We start from the raw sequence: 18,153 nt of genomic DNA, 5'->3' as shown, positions 1-18,153 counted from the left end.
ATTCATTAATTTCTAAAAAAAATAATAATGTATTTAAAAATTCGTTAGCTGTTAGTTTGGTAACTGCTACCTAAAATGGATATATAGTACAAAAGCATGCTGACCACAGAAAATGAGAACCTAACACGTTCTTTAATTATATCATGATCGACTTCAATCCAATCAAAGTATAGGGAGGGAAACTTGAAGCAATCAAATCCAAGTACTATAAGGGAGCTTCAAGGAATTCCCTTCACCAGTGCTTTTGAATCTCCTTTATCGGTGATATAATAAAAACACAATACACGAGACTCAGGCGACTGACTGATTGATTTATGGCTACTAAAACTGGCACCCCAACATCTAGGTTAGACTCACGTGATGTCAGCATTAGGATGTAGGCCAAATACTTCTGGAGAGTCAGTAGGCGGGAGAAGATTAACAAATTCTATATAATCAGCTTGACTCTTACACATCGGGAGACCATATCCCTGGTAGAATCTGTCGATTTCATGACATGATCAGATAGTGGTTTGACATGTAATTTACAGATGCATGTATTATAAAATTTTTGTGATATACAATGAAAAGGGTGTTATCTCATATTTGTTTTATAATCATAAGAACAGATATCATCAGATGTTTGTGATATAATCTGGTGATGAAAGATCCATTCCTAAGTTATAATTAATCTGGCAATAAATGATATTAGTTAATATGATCTAATTAGAGCAGTAACCTTGTAAAATGATAACCATGGCGTGATATGACGATAAAAGAAACGACGCAAAACTTTAGGGTAAATTATGATCTGCACAAAATGCGATTTGGTGCTTGTGATATATGACTACGGTTCATGACGTGATAAAGGAAAGCAGTTAATTACTATCTTTGACATCACTAGCAACTTTTCTTTGCAAGTGGCACCTGACCTCCTCACCTGAAATCAGACGTGAGCAGTCGTTCATTGAACCAAACGTGCAGGAAAGTGAGGAGCAATCTCTTGTCGAAATCCTCCGTAACCCTTCCACCATACTGGATCTCACCCAGCATATAACAAACCGTGACCCACGAAACGCCCTACGGAAGATCATAAAGAGAAACACTTCATTGTGCAAAAACTTACAAAAGTACAGAACAAGAGGCAAACCAGACGCGCTATGCGAACAGGAGAAACCCTCTATAGTGAATGGTATTGGCTGTAATATTATACCCAACTTTTCCACCCTACTGATGACAAGACAAAAGTAATTCATCAGGGTTGATATGGTACTCAGTGTTGCAAAATATGAATGATTGAAGATGACTGCATATGAGAACTGCAATATATCAAGTGGAAATTATTCATTAAAAGATTGCAACACAAGATGTGACTTCAATTTACAAAGTGCAACAATTATATATACTGTACATTAATATTTCGTCAATTATTGCCATAAAAATAAACATTTTATAAAGGAAAAAAAGGACGTTCTGGAGAATTTCATCCATTTATAACTTCTCTCAAAGTAATTTTGGTATAATTAATGTGTAGTTATTTATGAAGCACTGATTTTAGTTGTAATTCCATATCGTGTTACATAAAATAGAAAGATTTTGACATGACAAATCCTGGAGATTCATTATTAACCAGATATTTGAGAGAGAGAGAGAGAGACGAGCGAGATGAGAGGGACGAGAGACGGAGAGAGAGAGAGAGAGAGAGAGAGAGAGAGAGAGAGAGAGAGAGAAATGTCTCCTTCAAAGAATACATTCTGAACACTGATGCCAAACTGGAAAGTAGAACCTCACCTTTTTAGGGTCCATGTCATCAAGATGGTTTTGAATGAACTGGACAGACGCCTGGAAATCTGCCTGATTGAACTCATAAGGTATATTCCAGCCCAGAGAACCGTATTTTCTGCGTTCCAGGACCACGGTGTGAAGGAACGCTGTGGCGTACAAGAGCCGGGGCCATTGGTGAGCATTTGAGTAGTCCAGTAAGTCCTGTAATGAATTCATCGACATGAATGGTATAACATATTATTATTATTATTATTATTATTATTATTATTATTATTATATTATTCTTATTATTATTATTATTATTATATATTCAGAAGATGAACCTTATTCATATGGAACAAGCCCACAGAGGCCACTGACTTGAAATTCAGACTTCCAAAGACTATAGTGTGCATTTTATAAGTATCCTACATAAATATTAATTGCTGTGACCTTGAGTTAAAGTGGCCTTGACTTTGACCTTACCTGGGAGATTTCAGCGTAAGTTCTCTTCAAACTCGCTCGTATTCCTTGTGGAGGTTCATTAGTGAACTTGACAGAAATCTGCGAATGAATGCATGGAAGATGATCATTCATGTAACAAGCTGACAGTGATGTGGCGAAGACATTATAGTTAAATTTTGTTGTCTTTAACACGATGAAGGATGAGATGGATTACCGAAGGCATACACAAAAAAATGAAGTCAGTACAATGAATTCTTCTGCTATATGAAACAGGCAAAGAACATTTTAAGTAACAACAAAAACTAATTAGTCAAAATTCAAATTCAAGTAAAAAGTAATATTGGTTAATCAAAAAGTTACTTCTTCAATCCCAAATTCTTTTAAAATGATAAAACTCAAATATTGTAGATATGCCAGCCAGAAAACCATCATCAACCACAGTTATATGCATGGAAATTGGAGCTAAGACAACAAAGAAAGACAAAACATTAGAAAGAGAAATACGTAGTTAAATAACCTGCAAGAGTCCGATGGGGAAAAGTGGATGAACCTCTGTTGTGATCCAGAGTCTGAAGCCTTTGTGTACGTTCCCGAAATCGGTGACGGCGTCCAGCATCTCCTGACAGAAATCCAGACTCAGGTGGCAGTTCTGGAGAAGGAGCCACCGGCCTGCTGTCATGGATTCCGAGAGAAGTCGTCTGGCGTGCGATTCCTGGCCCTGACCCATTGAGATGGATTTCATCTCTGAAAAGTAATATACGGTTTATTATATCTTTGCGGGTTAATAGGGCATTTCAACCTATGCAATTATAACAGATTTCAAACGACAAATTAACTGACCGAGGTAACTTAAAACCTTTGAGATAACACTGGATGGCTCGCCATTGAGTACGAAATTAAGGGTAGATACTGAAACTTACTTCAATCTATTTGAAGGTTTCTCTGTCCCGCCAAGTGAAAAGACATCAAAAAGTATTTTCAACATTAAACAAAGTGGAGACCTTATTTCCAAGAAGTGTTAATTCCCCTGGAGAATTCCATGGAAGAGAGAAGCGAATCTTGATGAACTCAAAATACATGACTACCATCAACCTAATCTATATGAGTACAAGGACTGCTTACCCATCTCTTTAGTTTTTGCCAGAACTTCGATTTGTGCCGTGGGATCAGCCCCTTGGGACAAGAGGCAGACGAGGGGAGTTCTACTGTCAGATTCTTCCAGGGTGCTTTCCAGGTCTAAGATGACACTGTCTGCATATTGCTCACCAAGTGAACCTATATATGTTTTGCAAAAAATACGAAGTTAATAAATGTTTGTAAGGAAATGAGCACGCTCATGTTTAAGACTATTTTTTTATTAGTTGTCTGGAGCTTATTTTGTATTATTCTTATTTCTTTAAAATTTTTTCATCATCTCTGGATCATAAAAATCATATAAAACCCTGCATCACAACACATAATCATACTTAGATAAAATTAGAGAACCAAATAACGAACGGATTTTCTTAACTACAATGCACCACTGGCAACAGATTTTAAAAAATGTTCTTATGAAAGGTTAATATTATCAATACACAAAATAGGCAAAATAATAATTATAGCTATTTAGTTTTAATCTCCTTCAATCAGCCCTCTCAACCTGAAAATACAAAGGGTAACTTAAAAAAATTGTTTACAGCCTTGTCACTGTGGCACCAACTGGTATTTATGCATTTATTAGCAAATACAATACAGCAAACTACATTTATTACAAGCTACGTTTAAGGTATGAGTCCCACCAGCTACAGGAAAGTGCTTTTCTACACCTGTGCTAAACTCCGCAATACCATCTCCAAGTTTCTAGGTATGAAATATTATTCTGTATCATGTTAGGTTCCTTCTCCCATAAACAACCCCTATAGAGGAACGCAAAGGAAATGCAGATCTTTCAGGGGGGCACAGAAGATTGAGGGAGGGAATACCACACGATAATACACAAACAAAGAATGTTAAGAAAGAGCGGGAATGCCCACTTCATGAAGTTGAAGGAATGTACTTCGTTATCAACTTTTGAAAGGTAGGAATATATTGCAAACATCTGTAAGGATAAATCCATTAACAGTTCATTGTCAATACACCTTTATAGAAATATCGTGTAGGAGAGAGAGAGAGAGAGAGAGAGAGAGAGAGAGAGGAGAGGCGAAACTCCCTATAATCAACACTCTATACTGTTTCTCCTTAAACTCTCGTGGCGAAAGCTCACTGGTTCTTTCACTTTTGTGTGACGATCAGAAATTGGTCTGTGAACTAAGAAATCAATAATCAATGACAGGAATATGTATCTTGTAAATGAGACTCCTTTTAACTGTATTGCATCTAAGCTTATTTACATAACCTTCTCAAACGGGTTCACTCCAATATACATATACATAGTATACGTATATTGAAAATACTATTGCTACTACTACTACTACTACTACAGTGAAAACTACACAAAAAATATTTTCAATAAAACAGTTATTCCCTAAATTACAGTGCACTGTGTATCCACAACTGACTGTGAAACATCAGCTGTCAGACTAAGTACAGCAAGTAAGAAACTTGTTGCACGATTTGCACAATTTAGTGTCCGTTTATCAGGATAATGGACGGCCTTTAAAATCACCCGAGCATGATTTTGAAAACCTCCATTGTTATCAAATTATGCCAGTGACAATTCACTGAGCAATCTGCTGACCTCAGCTTACAATCCTTGCTCTCCGTAAACAGAAGTCTGAGAACTCCAGCCATTTCATGGAATATTGTGTAACTTAGCTTTTCTTTATCCGTCTTGATCCGAGGGATTGTCACAATGATGAGAAAATTAGCTTTTGTCCTTAATTTAATGCGACTTGTGATTTGAAAAGTAAATAATATATCCTTCATTATTATCTTACATCTGATCTCTAAAAGATAACAACTTAATTTACAGAGTCATGCATCTTCAAGACTGATATATAGATATATGTATACACAAACACACACACATATACGTATGTATATGTGTGTGTGCACATATATATGTATATATATATATATATATATATATATATATGTGTGTGTGTGTGTGTGTGTGTGTGTGTGTGTGTGAGTATGTTTGTATGTGCGAATGATGCAATGTTATGTATGTATAAGATATATATATATATATATATATATATATATATATATATATATATATATATATATATATATATAGTGGAAACACGGTTGAGGAAATAATACCCACTTCGAATATATCTCCGAGCCTGGGAAATGGTTCTGTCTGGACACCATGAACGTATAAGTAGTAACTGACGGAACATATCCAAGATTTTCGAGTACCCACAAGGAAGCTCTTCCTGTTAACAAAATGAACAAAATGATGAGAACAAAGTCAACTTGATTGACAATTTAATCTTTCAAAATGTAAAATATTTATGTATAGCTGAGATCACATATGTTCATGTGCACACATAAACATACGTATAAAGCAGAGAGCTATCCATACACACATTTATTTCATACATACATCCATAAAAATAAATGTTCTATAGAACACTGAAAAGTAGGGGCTGTGTATTTATGGGTTGCCTATATCAGAAAGAGCCTGTGTTGCCACGTGACCAATCTGCTAACCAATGAATGTGACCAAACTTAGCTTCTGTGTGCCATTTCAAGTGTAGCTACCAGTGGCTTCCAAGAATTGTTTGTAAATCCTAAGAAGTCATGTCTCGTTTCTATACGGGGTTGTCAATTTACCAAAGGGCTCGAAATATCAACACTTCCTAACCGTACTTTGCTTTCGTTGTTCCTTAATTTTATAATCTTCCACTCCATAATAGGTAAGACTATCGCTTCCCTCCAGCTCAAGCAATTTTTCCATCTTTTAATTTTCCTTGTTTCCCTGGTATTGGTATGATGAGGCTAGATGATGTTTAATCAACAACAACTGCAGTTTTACTCAAGAGACATTTACTAAACATACCACGGAAAACAATGGGAAACTATATTCGATTACCTTAGCCACTAATGCCTTGAAGGTGTATTAGTGATTCAAAAAGTAAATAGTAAAAAAACAGCACAATTACCTCTTCTGGCTTATCTTTTTCGAACCACATCTTCCAGTCCTTCTCGTTATCCGTGATTTGTTCCAGGATGTTGATGAACTGGGGAAGTTTGCAGAGTTCCACCAGGTTGAGCCAAGTGATGTCCAAGATCCACCTGAAGGGTTTCGGCTGCACTGTCTTTAGGTCCAGGGAAGCACCTCCCTAAGGTTATATCAGATCATTTTGTAAAACATGACAAAAAGGGTCGATTTCAGGCACTCAATGGACTGGTTGTGCAGAAATCCTTAGTTAACTGTCGTTCCCATTATTTTCCTATCATTCATTTATTTCAATTAATCTAAAATTTAACATGAGATAGCTACAGAGATTGAATAAAAGGGACTAAGTATAAATTGGCAATACATTTATGAAAATATTTCAATTATTACTATAATTACTGTTCAGAAGATGAACCCTATTCATATGGAACAAGTCCAAAGGGACCTCTGACTTGAAATTCAAGCTTCAAAAGATTATATTCATTAGAAAGACATAACAGAAGGTAATGGGAAGTGAAGGTAATGGGAAATACAGAAAGAGGAGATCAGATAGTATATATGGGGGTATAGGGCGAAAAATGCAGTCATGAAAAAATTCATGGAACTTTGTTTGGCAACGGAGAATACGTATACGAAATATTTCGTCAAATTCCTCTTACTTTCGTAGTTACAGGGTAATTAGTAAACATAACTCGATAAGCCAAAAACATTGATCCGTACAAGAAAATGCAACATTTCTTCCGTTATCGTAAATTTTTACGAAATATGCATTCATAATAATCATTATTTATTATCATTGTCTCTATAAAAATACAAAGGAAAACTTTGAACGGCCGTATCTCAAAACTGTACTTATTGACCTTCAAAATCTATCTTCTCACTTAGTTTTAAAGCTATAGCACTGAAATTTGGTATATAACTTAGAAAGACATTATAAAACAATCAAATCAAGCCCCTTTTTCCAATTTTTGTTTCGTCTTTCTTTTTAAATTTTTTCCTGATTTATAGGGTTATTTTTTTACCATAATGAAAAATTCATATCTAGCAAAAAATTACTTTTAGAAAAAAACTCTTCTCTTGATTGGAGGTCTACATCAGGTCTTAATATTAAATAGCAAGGGAGGAGATAGAATTTGAAAAACGCTTATTTTCGGGATAAATCGTCCTGGCGTCACAAAACCGAAGGTCAGAGGCAAAAATCATATGCGGTTTAGAGATGTCCCAAATCACATTATCAAGTGGTATGAATATCAAAGTCCTGTCCTTAAACAATGGCATTAGCCGGCCGGCCCCCTTAACCGATAGTTAGATGATAAGTCTGTAAGATTTTTGCTCATATCAGAAAACTTCAATAAATTTTGAAGGGTTTAGATACTATCAGCAAACTTCAGGAGCTTTGCTTTTATCAAAAAACTTCAGAAAATTTCAAAGATATTTGGCCTTGCCAAATAACTTCAATAAGCCTTGACGATTTTTGCTATTATCAGAAAATTTAAAAAAGTCTCGAATATTATCTGCTCTTATAAAAAAAACTTCAGTAAATCCTGAAAGAGTTTTGCACTGATCAGTAAAGTCAGTGTTTCTTTCCTAGTAGCCTTGCTCTCATAAACATATTACACTGAATCTAAGAAAGTAAGAAAGTCAGTCCTCTAAGGACACTTCTGAGAAAGGAATAATCACTTTGATGAACTTCATGAACTCATCATGACTGATGTCCCCGCTCTGCATGTCGATCTTCATGGCCAAGAGGAGGGTGAAGAGGAATTTATGCCTCTCGTAGAAACCCCGGCAGGCGTTCTTCCACACCTGGTTCGTCAGGAAGCGGATGATGTTGCAAATGCGATTCTTCGGCGAGTTGCTTCGCTCTGACCTGAAAGGCAAGAAACAAGATGGGTTGACCAACATATAGGCAATGTTTCACCTAGTTAAGGTGATATGTAACTAAAAGTGCACATTTACTTTACAACGTTGAACAAGCAGTTCAACTTGAAAATTATTGAAATTTTTTTATATTTTCCCATGTAACGCAAGTCTCATTGAATGTGATACATGCACACACACACACACACATATATATATGCATATATATGTGTGTATTAAATAAAGTGCGTGGGTTTGTTACCAAAGCACTTCCATATTCCAATATCTTTCCAGAGTACAGGAAACAATCAGGAACCTCACCTGTTCATAGACATATCAAACATGACCAGAAACTGCCTGAGAGACGTCTGATACATGCAATTGACAACTGACATCTCCGTGATGAGGAAATATAGGATGGATCCTCGAGTTGCCACAGGGCGATATTCTTCTCTCGCCCCGTTTATCTTCTTTTCGGTCTCGGACGCGATGCGCAGCTTCGTGCTGACGTCCTGAGCCGTAGACTTAGTATCTTGCAGGACCATGATCAGATCCTCGTCGTCCACCAGTGATCCCTAATAGGAGAGGATTACGGTGACTGTTAGAATTAATCGCATGGTTGCCAATGCCAGTAGACATGTTTATTGTGGCTACATTTTGTTTCCGTGGGCTGTAAGTGTCTAGTATTAAATAGCATTAGACAGAACTGAAATAAGTAGATGACAGGTACTTTGTATTGAAAAAGCATACATAGTAAGAAACATTTTTCCATTCGATTCATAGGTCATCATGCATTGTTGAAGAAAAAGAAACATTAAGCTACAGCTTGTCGAGTGTAGGTACTGGATCTAGTATTAAATAGTATTACTGCGGTAGAACTGAGGAAACTAGATGAAACGGAGTTTCCACTGAAAAATTTAAAAGGGTAAAAACCACTTTTTCCTACTATCCATAGGTCATATTGTATTGTAGAAGAAACGTTAAACACATTATGATGGACAGCTTTGTAAATGAAGCATAATGTATGATAGCAACACACAAGCAAAATCATAATATATATTTTTACGTCTGTAGCATAAAATCACCATGAAAAACATAAAATAAAAAAAAGAATTAGTTCTTGCTTATGCTGACAGTAAATGAAGTATTAAAATAGAAATAATTACACACAATGCACTGTTTACTCTCTTGCGTTACCACAAGTTTTTAATAATGCTAAATAAGTATATTTAAAAATGCTACAATTTTTTTCATCTTCCTCGAGACTGACCTGAACAGACGTTAGACGGAATAGGAGGTTATCTTCCAGTTCCTTCATTCGTCTCTTGTTCTCCATTACCTCTTCGATGAGGGCCACACGTTCTTGTTCCAGCTCACTCTTCTCAGTTCGGATTACACGACCTGTTTAAGGAAAGAATTCAAAGATAATTTATTATCTGATTAGCAAAACAGTTCACGTACTAAGCTCAGGGTGGGACTAAATAAGAAAGAAAAACAAGTCTAAATCGCCTTTTGACTGAAAGGATGTAATGGGATTAAGCGAAGGCAAGATATTATTATTACTTTTATTATTATTAGATGACTCCTTTCATATGGAACAAACCCACAGGTGCCACTGTCTTGAAATTCAAGCTTCCTAAAATATGATGTTCATTAGAAAGACGTAACAGAAGGTAATGGGAAATACAGAAAGAAGATATCACATATTAAAAGAGCAATGATAAATTAACAAATTGATAAATAAGTATACTAGATATACAAGTGTTTTTTAGTTTTCGGTAGACGGAAAGGAATTGTCACCGAACAGAGCCATCCTAGGATTTCTGATCTCGGCAGATTAGCATATAAAACCTTCATTCAATATATACTAGGCATAATTTACACGTTAATACAGAAAACTAAAAAGATATATTCCTACCTAGTAGTTGATCTTCCAGACCGTGAACCGTCACTGTAAAGTCTATGATGGCTGTTTTGGCAGAAACTTCAGGTGTATAAGCAGGGTTTGGGAGTTTCGTAGTTATGTACAACATAAAACCAGGCATGATATCACATTCCTTATCTCCAACGAGTACCTGAAATGTATATGTAAGAATGAGCGATTCTGGAATTTTCTTTTGATTGAAAATCGATGTTGAAATCATTTAAGAGAACTTTTTTTACTATTTTCTGGTTTAAACTGGTGTCAAGCATCAATCAAACATGGGCGTGAATGTATATATTTATATCATATATATATATATATATATATACACACACATATATATATATATATATATATATATATATATATATATATATATATATATACAGTAGTACCTTGGGATACGAAATTAATCCATTTCAAAGCGGCCTTCATAACCTGATTTTTTCGTATCTTGAACCACATTTTACATGTAAATTGCCTAATTCGTTCCAAGCCCTACAAAAACACCCCAGTAAATTTTTGTAATAAAGCTAAATTGACCAATAAACAATGAAATACAACAATTTGGACCATTCAATACCTAACCTAACTGTGATTACCTGTGAATAAAGTTTATTAGTGTACAGGGTACAAGAAATACTGTACGTATATTTATTTACATATGTACTTACCTTTTGAGTGAGGCGATCTCCGAAAGTGGCGACAGAGGAGGAGGACAAATGGCAGAAAACACGAACACTCATTTTTACTAAACACATTAAAAAATGGCAGAAAACATTAACACTAAACTTTATGAAACACATTAACAAAAAAACAGAAAACATTAACACTTAACTTTACAAAAAACTTAAAATTAAATTTATTTTTTTTGTCTTTTTTTGATTTTTACATTTTTTTTTTACTTTTTTATAATTTACGTTTTTTTTTTTTACAAAATTTCAATTTCTTCACCACCGAATGGATGCCAGTCCGTTTACGGAATTTATCAAACCACCCATGAGAAGCCTTAAAGTCTGGGGTTGCCGTCAATGTTCCTTCTCCTATGTCGTCTTCAGCCTGGGCAATCAGATCAGCGAAAATAGCGCTGGCCTTCTAGCAGATTGCTGTCTCGTTTATCGTATCGCCAGCGATTTCTTTGGCCTCAATCCATAGAAGAAGCAGCCTCTCCATCTCATCATGCACGTGGCTCCTATTGTTGGACAAAATAGTCACGCCCTTGGAAGGTGTAGCTGCTTCGATGGCTTCCTTCTGCTTAAGAATGGTGCCTATTGTCGACGGATTTTGGCCGTATTACTTTGCGATCACACTCAACCGCATGCCAGCTTCATGCTTTTTAATTATCTCCATTTTTGTCTCCATAGAAAGCATCCTCTTCTTTCCATGAACTTCAGCAACTTTCTTGGGACCCATGACTATACGTAATTATGTTATGTACTAATTAAGTTCTCACACAACACGATAAAGTACAAAGCAAAATCACTAACACAAATTTACGTTAACAAACGAAATCGTATATGTGAACGAACGAATTCCGCGTGCATACGATAACGATGCTGCTACAAAGTGGCTGAATGACGCCTTTACGTAGAGCACGATGGGGTAGATGCTGACCAATAGGAGAGCAGGATCTTACTTCGGTGACTAGCATCAGAAACCAATGGGAGAGCGGGAGGATGGTGGCGAGTCCACTCAGTTGGCGGCTTGCGAATTTTAAAATTGTTCTCGGTGGTCTGGGCAAACGTCGGGACTTTACAGTAACACCCTTTCGTAACCTGAATTATTTTCGTATGTAGAGGCAAAAAATGTTTCGTATTTGCTTTCATAACTTGAATTTTTCGTAAGTTGGGACTTTCGTATGTTGAGGTTCCACTGTATGTATATAAACATACACACACACACACACACACACATATATATATATCCCTATATATATATATAATATATATATATATATATATGTATGTAGGTATGTATGTATGTATATGTATGTATATATATATATATATATATATATATCATATATATATATATATATATTCTATATATATATATATATATAAGAGAGAGAGTTTTGTGGCTAGTTTAATGCACAATTTTCCTGTAAAAGCTGTATTTCTTTTGTGGCAGTTTACATGGCATATGGTCATTTGTTTTCTTTCTGTGATTACTGTACTATTCTTATGCACAAGAAGTCAACAACACTTAATCTAGTGTCAATTCTTCTCATACTCGTTCTACTGGGCTAACCTACTGACTTTTACAGTCTTATCTATTTCTCTCATTTGGTAAAAATGCTGAACAAGAAAAAAACTGTTTTTGTATTTACCTTCAGAATCGATCCAGACTTAATGAAGTTCCTATCAAGTAAGTTATCGAGGACTGGGTCCAGTTCCTCCTCAACATCCTCGATCAACATCGGACGTCCCAGAGACAGGGAATCTTCGAGATGAGTTCGGAAATATTTGTGGTTGAGGGAGGTTATCTGCAAATTCATTCCTCTTGCTTCAAATGTCAATTTTATTCTTGAAAGAGGGTTTAGTAGCATGCCCAAAAAAATGAGGACAGAGACAACAAAAGGAAAAGCAGCAACAATTAAGGGAGTGATAAAGAGAGAGAGAGAGAGAGAGAGAGAGAGAGAGACCAAGCAATAAGCTCTTTATCCCAGTAAATCGTCAAGAGTACATAACAATGAAAGAATAAACAATAGGCATATCCAGGTACCTTATAGCAGGAAAAACTTTTTGGATATTCTTCAGTTGAGCTGAAAGATTATATTTCTCTCGGAGTTCAGCAAATATAACTATCCATACAATAAAACACATTTTCACTAACCTGAAGCTCATTTTGTGATTCCCTGTTCTTGATCCAGATCTTTCCTTGTCCTTGCGGGTCAATCAGAAGAGGGTAACAGGACGCTTTGGTGACGATGAGGCCATTCTGGATACTCAGCTCATCGTTGGGAAGACCCTGGAGATTCCATTCAGAAACCTGCAATGAAAGTTGAAGGATGGAAAACGACATATTTTCAACCTGATTGGTGGGAAGGCTATGTCTAAACCACTGGTACATTCTCTCTCTCTCTCTCTCTCTCTCTCTCTCTCTCTCTCTCTCTCTCTCTCTCTCTCTCTCTCTCAGGTTACAACTAAATACACCCTTTTCCGATCCTTGGACAAGAAACGAAGACTGGAATCATTCCCTAAAAATCCACAAATCCACAAGGCAATGAATTATGTGCCTGTTTACAGTTGCCAGTTGTCTGTTGTAGCTGGATACAGAGAGAGACTCTCTCTCTCTCACACACACACACACACAAACATACACACATGCACAGTCTCCCACTTTTATAATTTTTAAAGCACAGGTCAGTCACACGGCATATGTTCTATTACCAGGATAATTTGTATTGTACGATTATAAATCGCCACAACATAGAAAAACACGTAAGTATACTAGGGTGCATTACCTGACTGATTTGGTACTATGAACTAGAATAGCAAAATTGGTAGTCATCGACCCCATTCCACAGCAATGATGTATAATACCTAAAATGAACACATTGTAGATGGAACATATTTCCAAGGGATAGGTCCAATGAAAAATAATAATTATACGATCATCTCATGAGTTATTACTCACTGTGGCGTTGTCCACGAGCCACGTCGTTATATCCAATTCAAGTGTGTACGGAATTTTGTGATTATTGAGGAATGACGTCCACGAATCCGTCATTCTAGTCCTGTACTCTTGATTGAAAGGTCCGGCGTATGACAGGAAGGCTGTTGTCGTCAGGACGTCTCCTACAAGTCTGTAAGATACAGGAGTTGAATGTGTTTACCAAGTACAGCACTGTAAACTTTGAGAGTGTATTACCAAGTGCTGCAAACTTTGAGATAAAAATGGTGGAACGAGAGAAAACAAGAAAAAAATTAACGCTAGGTTTATACCTTTTGTGGCTAAGAATCAACTTGTGCTAACACATGCTTTTCATTGCAAGGATAAGTCTGTATAATCCAAATGTCTGGTTTAAAGCATTCCTGAAATTATGTCTTGCCCCTCAACAAGTTAATGAATTCTGTAAACCTTTTAAACGACTGCCATATTCATCGTAACCTACATGCACTTAGTTATACTCAGAGATGACAGGTAGAATGAAAATTTAAGTATTGTCAAATAAACAGTAAACACAAACATTTATGAACACGAGATAAAAAATTAAGGTACATGATAAAATATGTGTGGGGCAGCAACAGTAAATTCTAAAGCTGTAACGTAAAAAGAAACAAAACGATAGAGAAATTATTCTCCCCTTCCACATTTGTCACTCACCGACCCAGTTGCTGACGAAAGGCTTTACTTTGCTGAGTCCATCGGACCTTCTCTCCAGCAAGGCCGTTGATGAGAGTGGCTGCAGCCTGCATTTTCCGCCTGCAGATATTAGCTGCATCAATGAGCTTCTGCTTTTCAGCTAAAGCTGCTTGATACTGACCTCGGACGATGTCCAACTGACGTTGCTTGTCATCCAACTCCGCCTGTGCTCTTTCTAGATCACCCATAGCAACCCTCAGGCGAGCTTCTTGCAGAGCTAAGTTGGACTGCAGAAAGATCGTTTGATTACAGGTATGTCTAACCACTCTGATTTCTATTAGAATATAACAGAGTATACTCAACTGTTTTGTTAGTTAAGAGTCCTCAACTTTCATGAAAATACAAACTAGGGATTCTGGTGAAGTCATCACTGCTACTGCATTACTTTCTTTGATAGTCCCTGCCAAGTTCCCTTTCCCTTCAATAAAATATTCAAATCTTGTTCAGTTTTTAGAGTAATAAGAGTGAAACCTTCAAACTTCATCCCAAAAGCTGAAAATCCACACTCGAACCTTTAGAGGTAAAACCTCCTTGTTGACACCGAAAAAGAAGGCCATAGCGCGGGTCCACGACAGAAGACCAGCCACGTCACCGCACACCCTCTTAGCAGTGTCCATGTCATAATCTTCCATATCAAAATATGGTTCAAGGAGTTCCACAACTTCATCATTGATCGTATCCTTAGGAAAGTTCTGCAGAGAAAGCAGAAATGTGGTGCTTGCCATCATCTGAAAGGAAAGAAACGGGAAGACATCGTCAGGAAGTTAAGCTAAGTATTACGTCTGAGCTTGATATTTGCTTTGTCGTGTATACTGTCAGACAAAGATGGACATGGCTACAAAACCAAGCCTGGTTCTATAAGAAAAAATGCTGAAAATGAAAACATTTCTCTACCTTAAGACTATCTGGCCAGGATGGTTTTGGACAGGGTAATACGCCATCGGGCTTCACAGGCTGGAGGCGACGTTGAAAGAGTAATAAAACGCAGTCCATGATCCTCATGATAAGATGTGGTGGTCGACCCAGCTTCCGAATGGTTGCTGATATTGAAGAAAAAAATATAACCACTGAACAATCAATGTTCTATTGATAACAAATTTGTGTAAAATAAGAATACGTACAACTTCCACTGAAGGAGAAAACCAAGAGTGGTTGCAAAATTTAGCACTCAGGGGATACATTTATAATATTAAGTGGATAAAACTGGTGCTTTATCTAGAATAATAACGTATTATTATATATATGAAACTGGTTTTGTCTTCTTACCAATATGAGCTGGTTTTATGGTGTTGAGAGCTTCCTCGGCCTCTTCTAGAGCAGGACGAGCAGCTTCCAGCTTCTCCTCAGCTAGCATCTTGTCTTTAGCAATGTCATCCACGAGGGCCTGAGCTTTGTCGCGCACTTTTTCAACTTCTTCCTTAATAGTTTCTGCCTCTTCTGCACTGCGGGTAACTTCTACCAGAATCTGTTGGATGCCAAAAGAAAAGGCGGAATTTTTTTTTATCCTGTCAGCCTTATCTAATTTAAAGTACTAATTCTTTCTTTCTGCCAACCTAATCGAATTGAAAGGAGACATAACCATTCCCAAGTTAGGCACAGACTCTTATAATAATATTTTCAGTCAACTGGATATCATTCTCATCTATTAGAACGATGAAGATTTTCCCTATGACTGAAGCAAGTATGCTGGACTCAATCTATTGATCAACAGAAACTTTATACAGTACTGAGATGTATAACCATGATGAGAAGCTTGAAATGTCACATTAACTGAAAACTTTATATATAAACAAATTTATGATGCCTAATTACTTTTTCTTTTCACCAACCTCTCCGATGAGAATAGTGCTTACAGAGTACACACTACTAGTAGATGCTACCAATAGTTCTCTGTCATATCCTTTTGGTCAACGTTGCACTGCCTTCTGCCTTGAACTTTTTCATTGTTTCCTTTGGTATCTTTTCCTTTCACTGTCCAAACTCTATAACCTTGCATGTTACGTTACTGATTAATTAAAACAACTCCTTCAGGAAAGCTTTACACAAGTTTAACTAAGTGATTCAGCTGCCTCATTAGCCTAATTCACAATAATGATAATGATCCTTCCTACTTTGAGCATCAAGCCATAATAAACAACATACGGAAAGAAAATCCACATAACCCAGCGTATCCTAACCTACTGAACTCTAGAGTCAAACAATCATAGAATACTTGTCTGATGACCTTATCAGCCTTTTCTGATGCCACAGCCAACTCCTCCTCCATGACAAACAACTCCTCCCTGAGGCGCTCCACCTCCCGGGATGCCTCCTGCAGTTTGTCGAGACCTGACGTCATGCGGGTGGCAGACTCTCCGATGTCTTCTTTCTTCTCACTGTACACTTTCTTGTAAATGCTGATGAAGGAGAGGAAAGACTTGGGAGTGACGTGTGCTGAACGACGGTACCTGTAATAAAATAACATTATTAAAATCTTATATAAACTGGCCCTGTTCAAGATACCTAACTTATTTCATTATGATAAAATATTACTTGATACAGTCAATGTTAAGATTATTTGGAACCTTGTTCTAGACGCAATTATGAGAGCAATTTCAAATTAAAAAACATTCTGAAAACTATTATATGTTCAATCTTACTGATCTGGATAACAAAAATTCATTTCTAATAGGTAACATGGTTGTGAACATTGTCAATTAAATCTGAAACATTGTGAAAAAATGTCCATATCCTCATTTTGAAAGTTTGGTCTAAAATGAAGCAAAATAGATTTATCAAAAAGTTTTGGCTCTTAGATTGTTGTGCTACGAATGCAAACATACAAAACGTAACTTCAGACTCACACGTTAATCAAAATATGATTAATTTCTAGGTTAGAACAGAGTGGTTTGTTTTGGCTTATCTGACTTACTTTTCAATCAATGCGCCAAGAAATTCAAAATAATGATATCATCTCTGCAATGAAAACCAATGCCATAACATCACAGCCTATCGTGAAGTTTTATCCAAAGAGTTCAGATATAGCAATCTGCTCCGTTGGATGACCAATTTATTCTAGTTTGAGTTCCTTGAATTATTCTTTCTCTAATGAAGTAGGGTTATTATTCCTACGCTCAAACTTGGGCTCCTCTGTTATATATGGTTGAGACCTGTATGAGTGCAAGTGGACTGGAATGACAAAGTGAACAGAAGAGGTCTAACCTTTGGAAGTAATCGGCGCAGAGTTGTGCTACATGGTCGTGTATAGCACCCATGCATCTGACTAGACCCAATTTGGCCTCCTTAGTGCTAATGATTTCGAAGCTCTCCAAGAAGTGGTGGGCAACCGCTACCAACGCCTCTTTCGGCCACGGTTGGAACCAGTCGATGGTACAACCGCTGATTAGACCGGGGAACTTCATTGCTCGATTTCGGAATTTCTCACCAATCTGTTAAGAGGCAAACTTGTTAGTCGTATAAACTCTTATTCTTAAGCTCTCTCAACTAGTTTGTAGATGTATTGTAATAATTAAATTCTGACCTTCCTGAACAGCCTCTGTTTCCCTCTGTTTGTCAAGAAACTAGGAACAAAATAATCACTGGAAAAAGTTCTACTCTTACACAAAATTAAACTGATGAGTGAACTTCAGACATGAATAACATAAACTTGAAAAAAATACTGTTTTGAAAAAAATCTCTGCTGGGTTCC

The 18,153-nt window shown here is 36.6% G+C and overlaps 1 protein-coding gene across 1 annotated transcript in view; it reads right to left on the bottom strand.

Moving 5' to 3' along the window:
• The window catches only part of LOC135202392 (dynein axonemal heavy chain 5-like), an 81,464-nt gene that overhangs the window by 4,419 nt on the left and 58,892 nt on the right, over positions 1-18,153 (bottom strand). The window contains exons 43-63 of the mRNA XM_064231772.1: positions 17,667-17,893; positions 16,690-16,912; positions 15,732-15,930; positions 15,360-15,505; positions 14,978-15,193; positions 14,427-14,692; positions 13,737-13,905; positions 12,933-13,088; positions 12,427-12,582; positions 10,092-10,248; positions 9,444-9,574; positions 8,495-8,748; positions 7,994-8,183; positions 6,297-6,476; positions 5,456-5,567; positions 3,331-3,483; positions 2,726-2,952; positions 2,230-2,307; positions 1,771-1,965; positions 920-1,059; positions 358-480 (exon numbers count right to left, since the gene is read on the bottom strand). Of these exons, the coding sequence (XP_064087842.1) occupies positions 358-480; positions 920-1,059; positions 1,771-1,965; positions 2,230-2,307; positions 2,726-2,952; positions 3,331-3,483; positions 5,456-5,567; positions 6,297-6,476; positions 7,994-8,183; positions 8,495-8,748; positions 9,444-9,574; positions 10,092-10,248; positions 12,427-12,582; positions 12,933-13,088; positions 13,737-13,905; positions 14,427-14,692; positions 14,978-15,193; positions 15,360-15,505; positions 15,732-15,930; positions 16,690-16,912; positions 17,667-17,893 (3,698 nt within the window). The remainder of the gene's footprint in view (positions 1-357; positions 481-919; positions 1,060-1,770; positions 1,966-2,229; positions 2,308-2,725; positions 2,953-3,330; positions 3,484-5,455; positions 5,568-6,296; positions 6,477-7,993; positions 8,184-8,494; positions 8,749-9,443; positions 9,575-10,091; positions 10,249-12,426; positions 12,583-12,932; positions 13,089-13,736; positions 13,906-14,426; positions 14,693-14,977; positions 15,194-15,359; positions 15,506-15,731; positions 15,931-16,689; positions 16,913-17,666; positions 17,894-18,153) is intronic.

This window comes from Macrobrachium nipponense, chromosome 30 (assembly GCF_015104395.2).
Source record: "Macrobrachium nipponense isolate FS-2020 chromosome 30, ASM1510439v2, whole genome shotgun sequence".
Lineage (NCBI taxonomy): Eukaryota > Metazoa > Arthropoda > Malacostraca > Decapoda > Palaemonidae > Macrobrachium > Macrobrachium nipponense.
The sequence above is the reverse complement of the archived record's forward strand: the minus strand, read 5'-3'. Positions and strand labels throughout refer to the sequence as shown.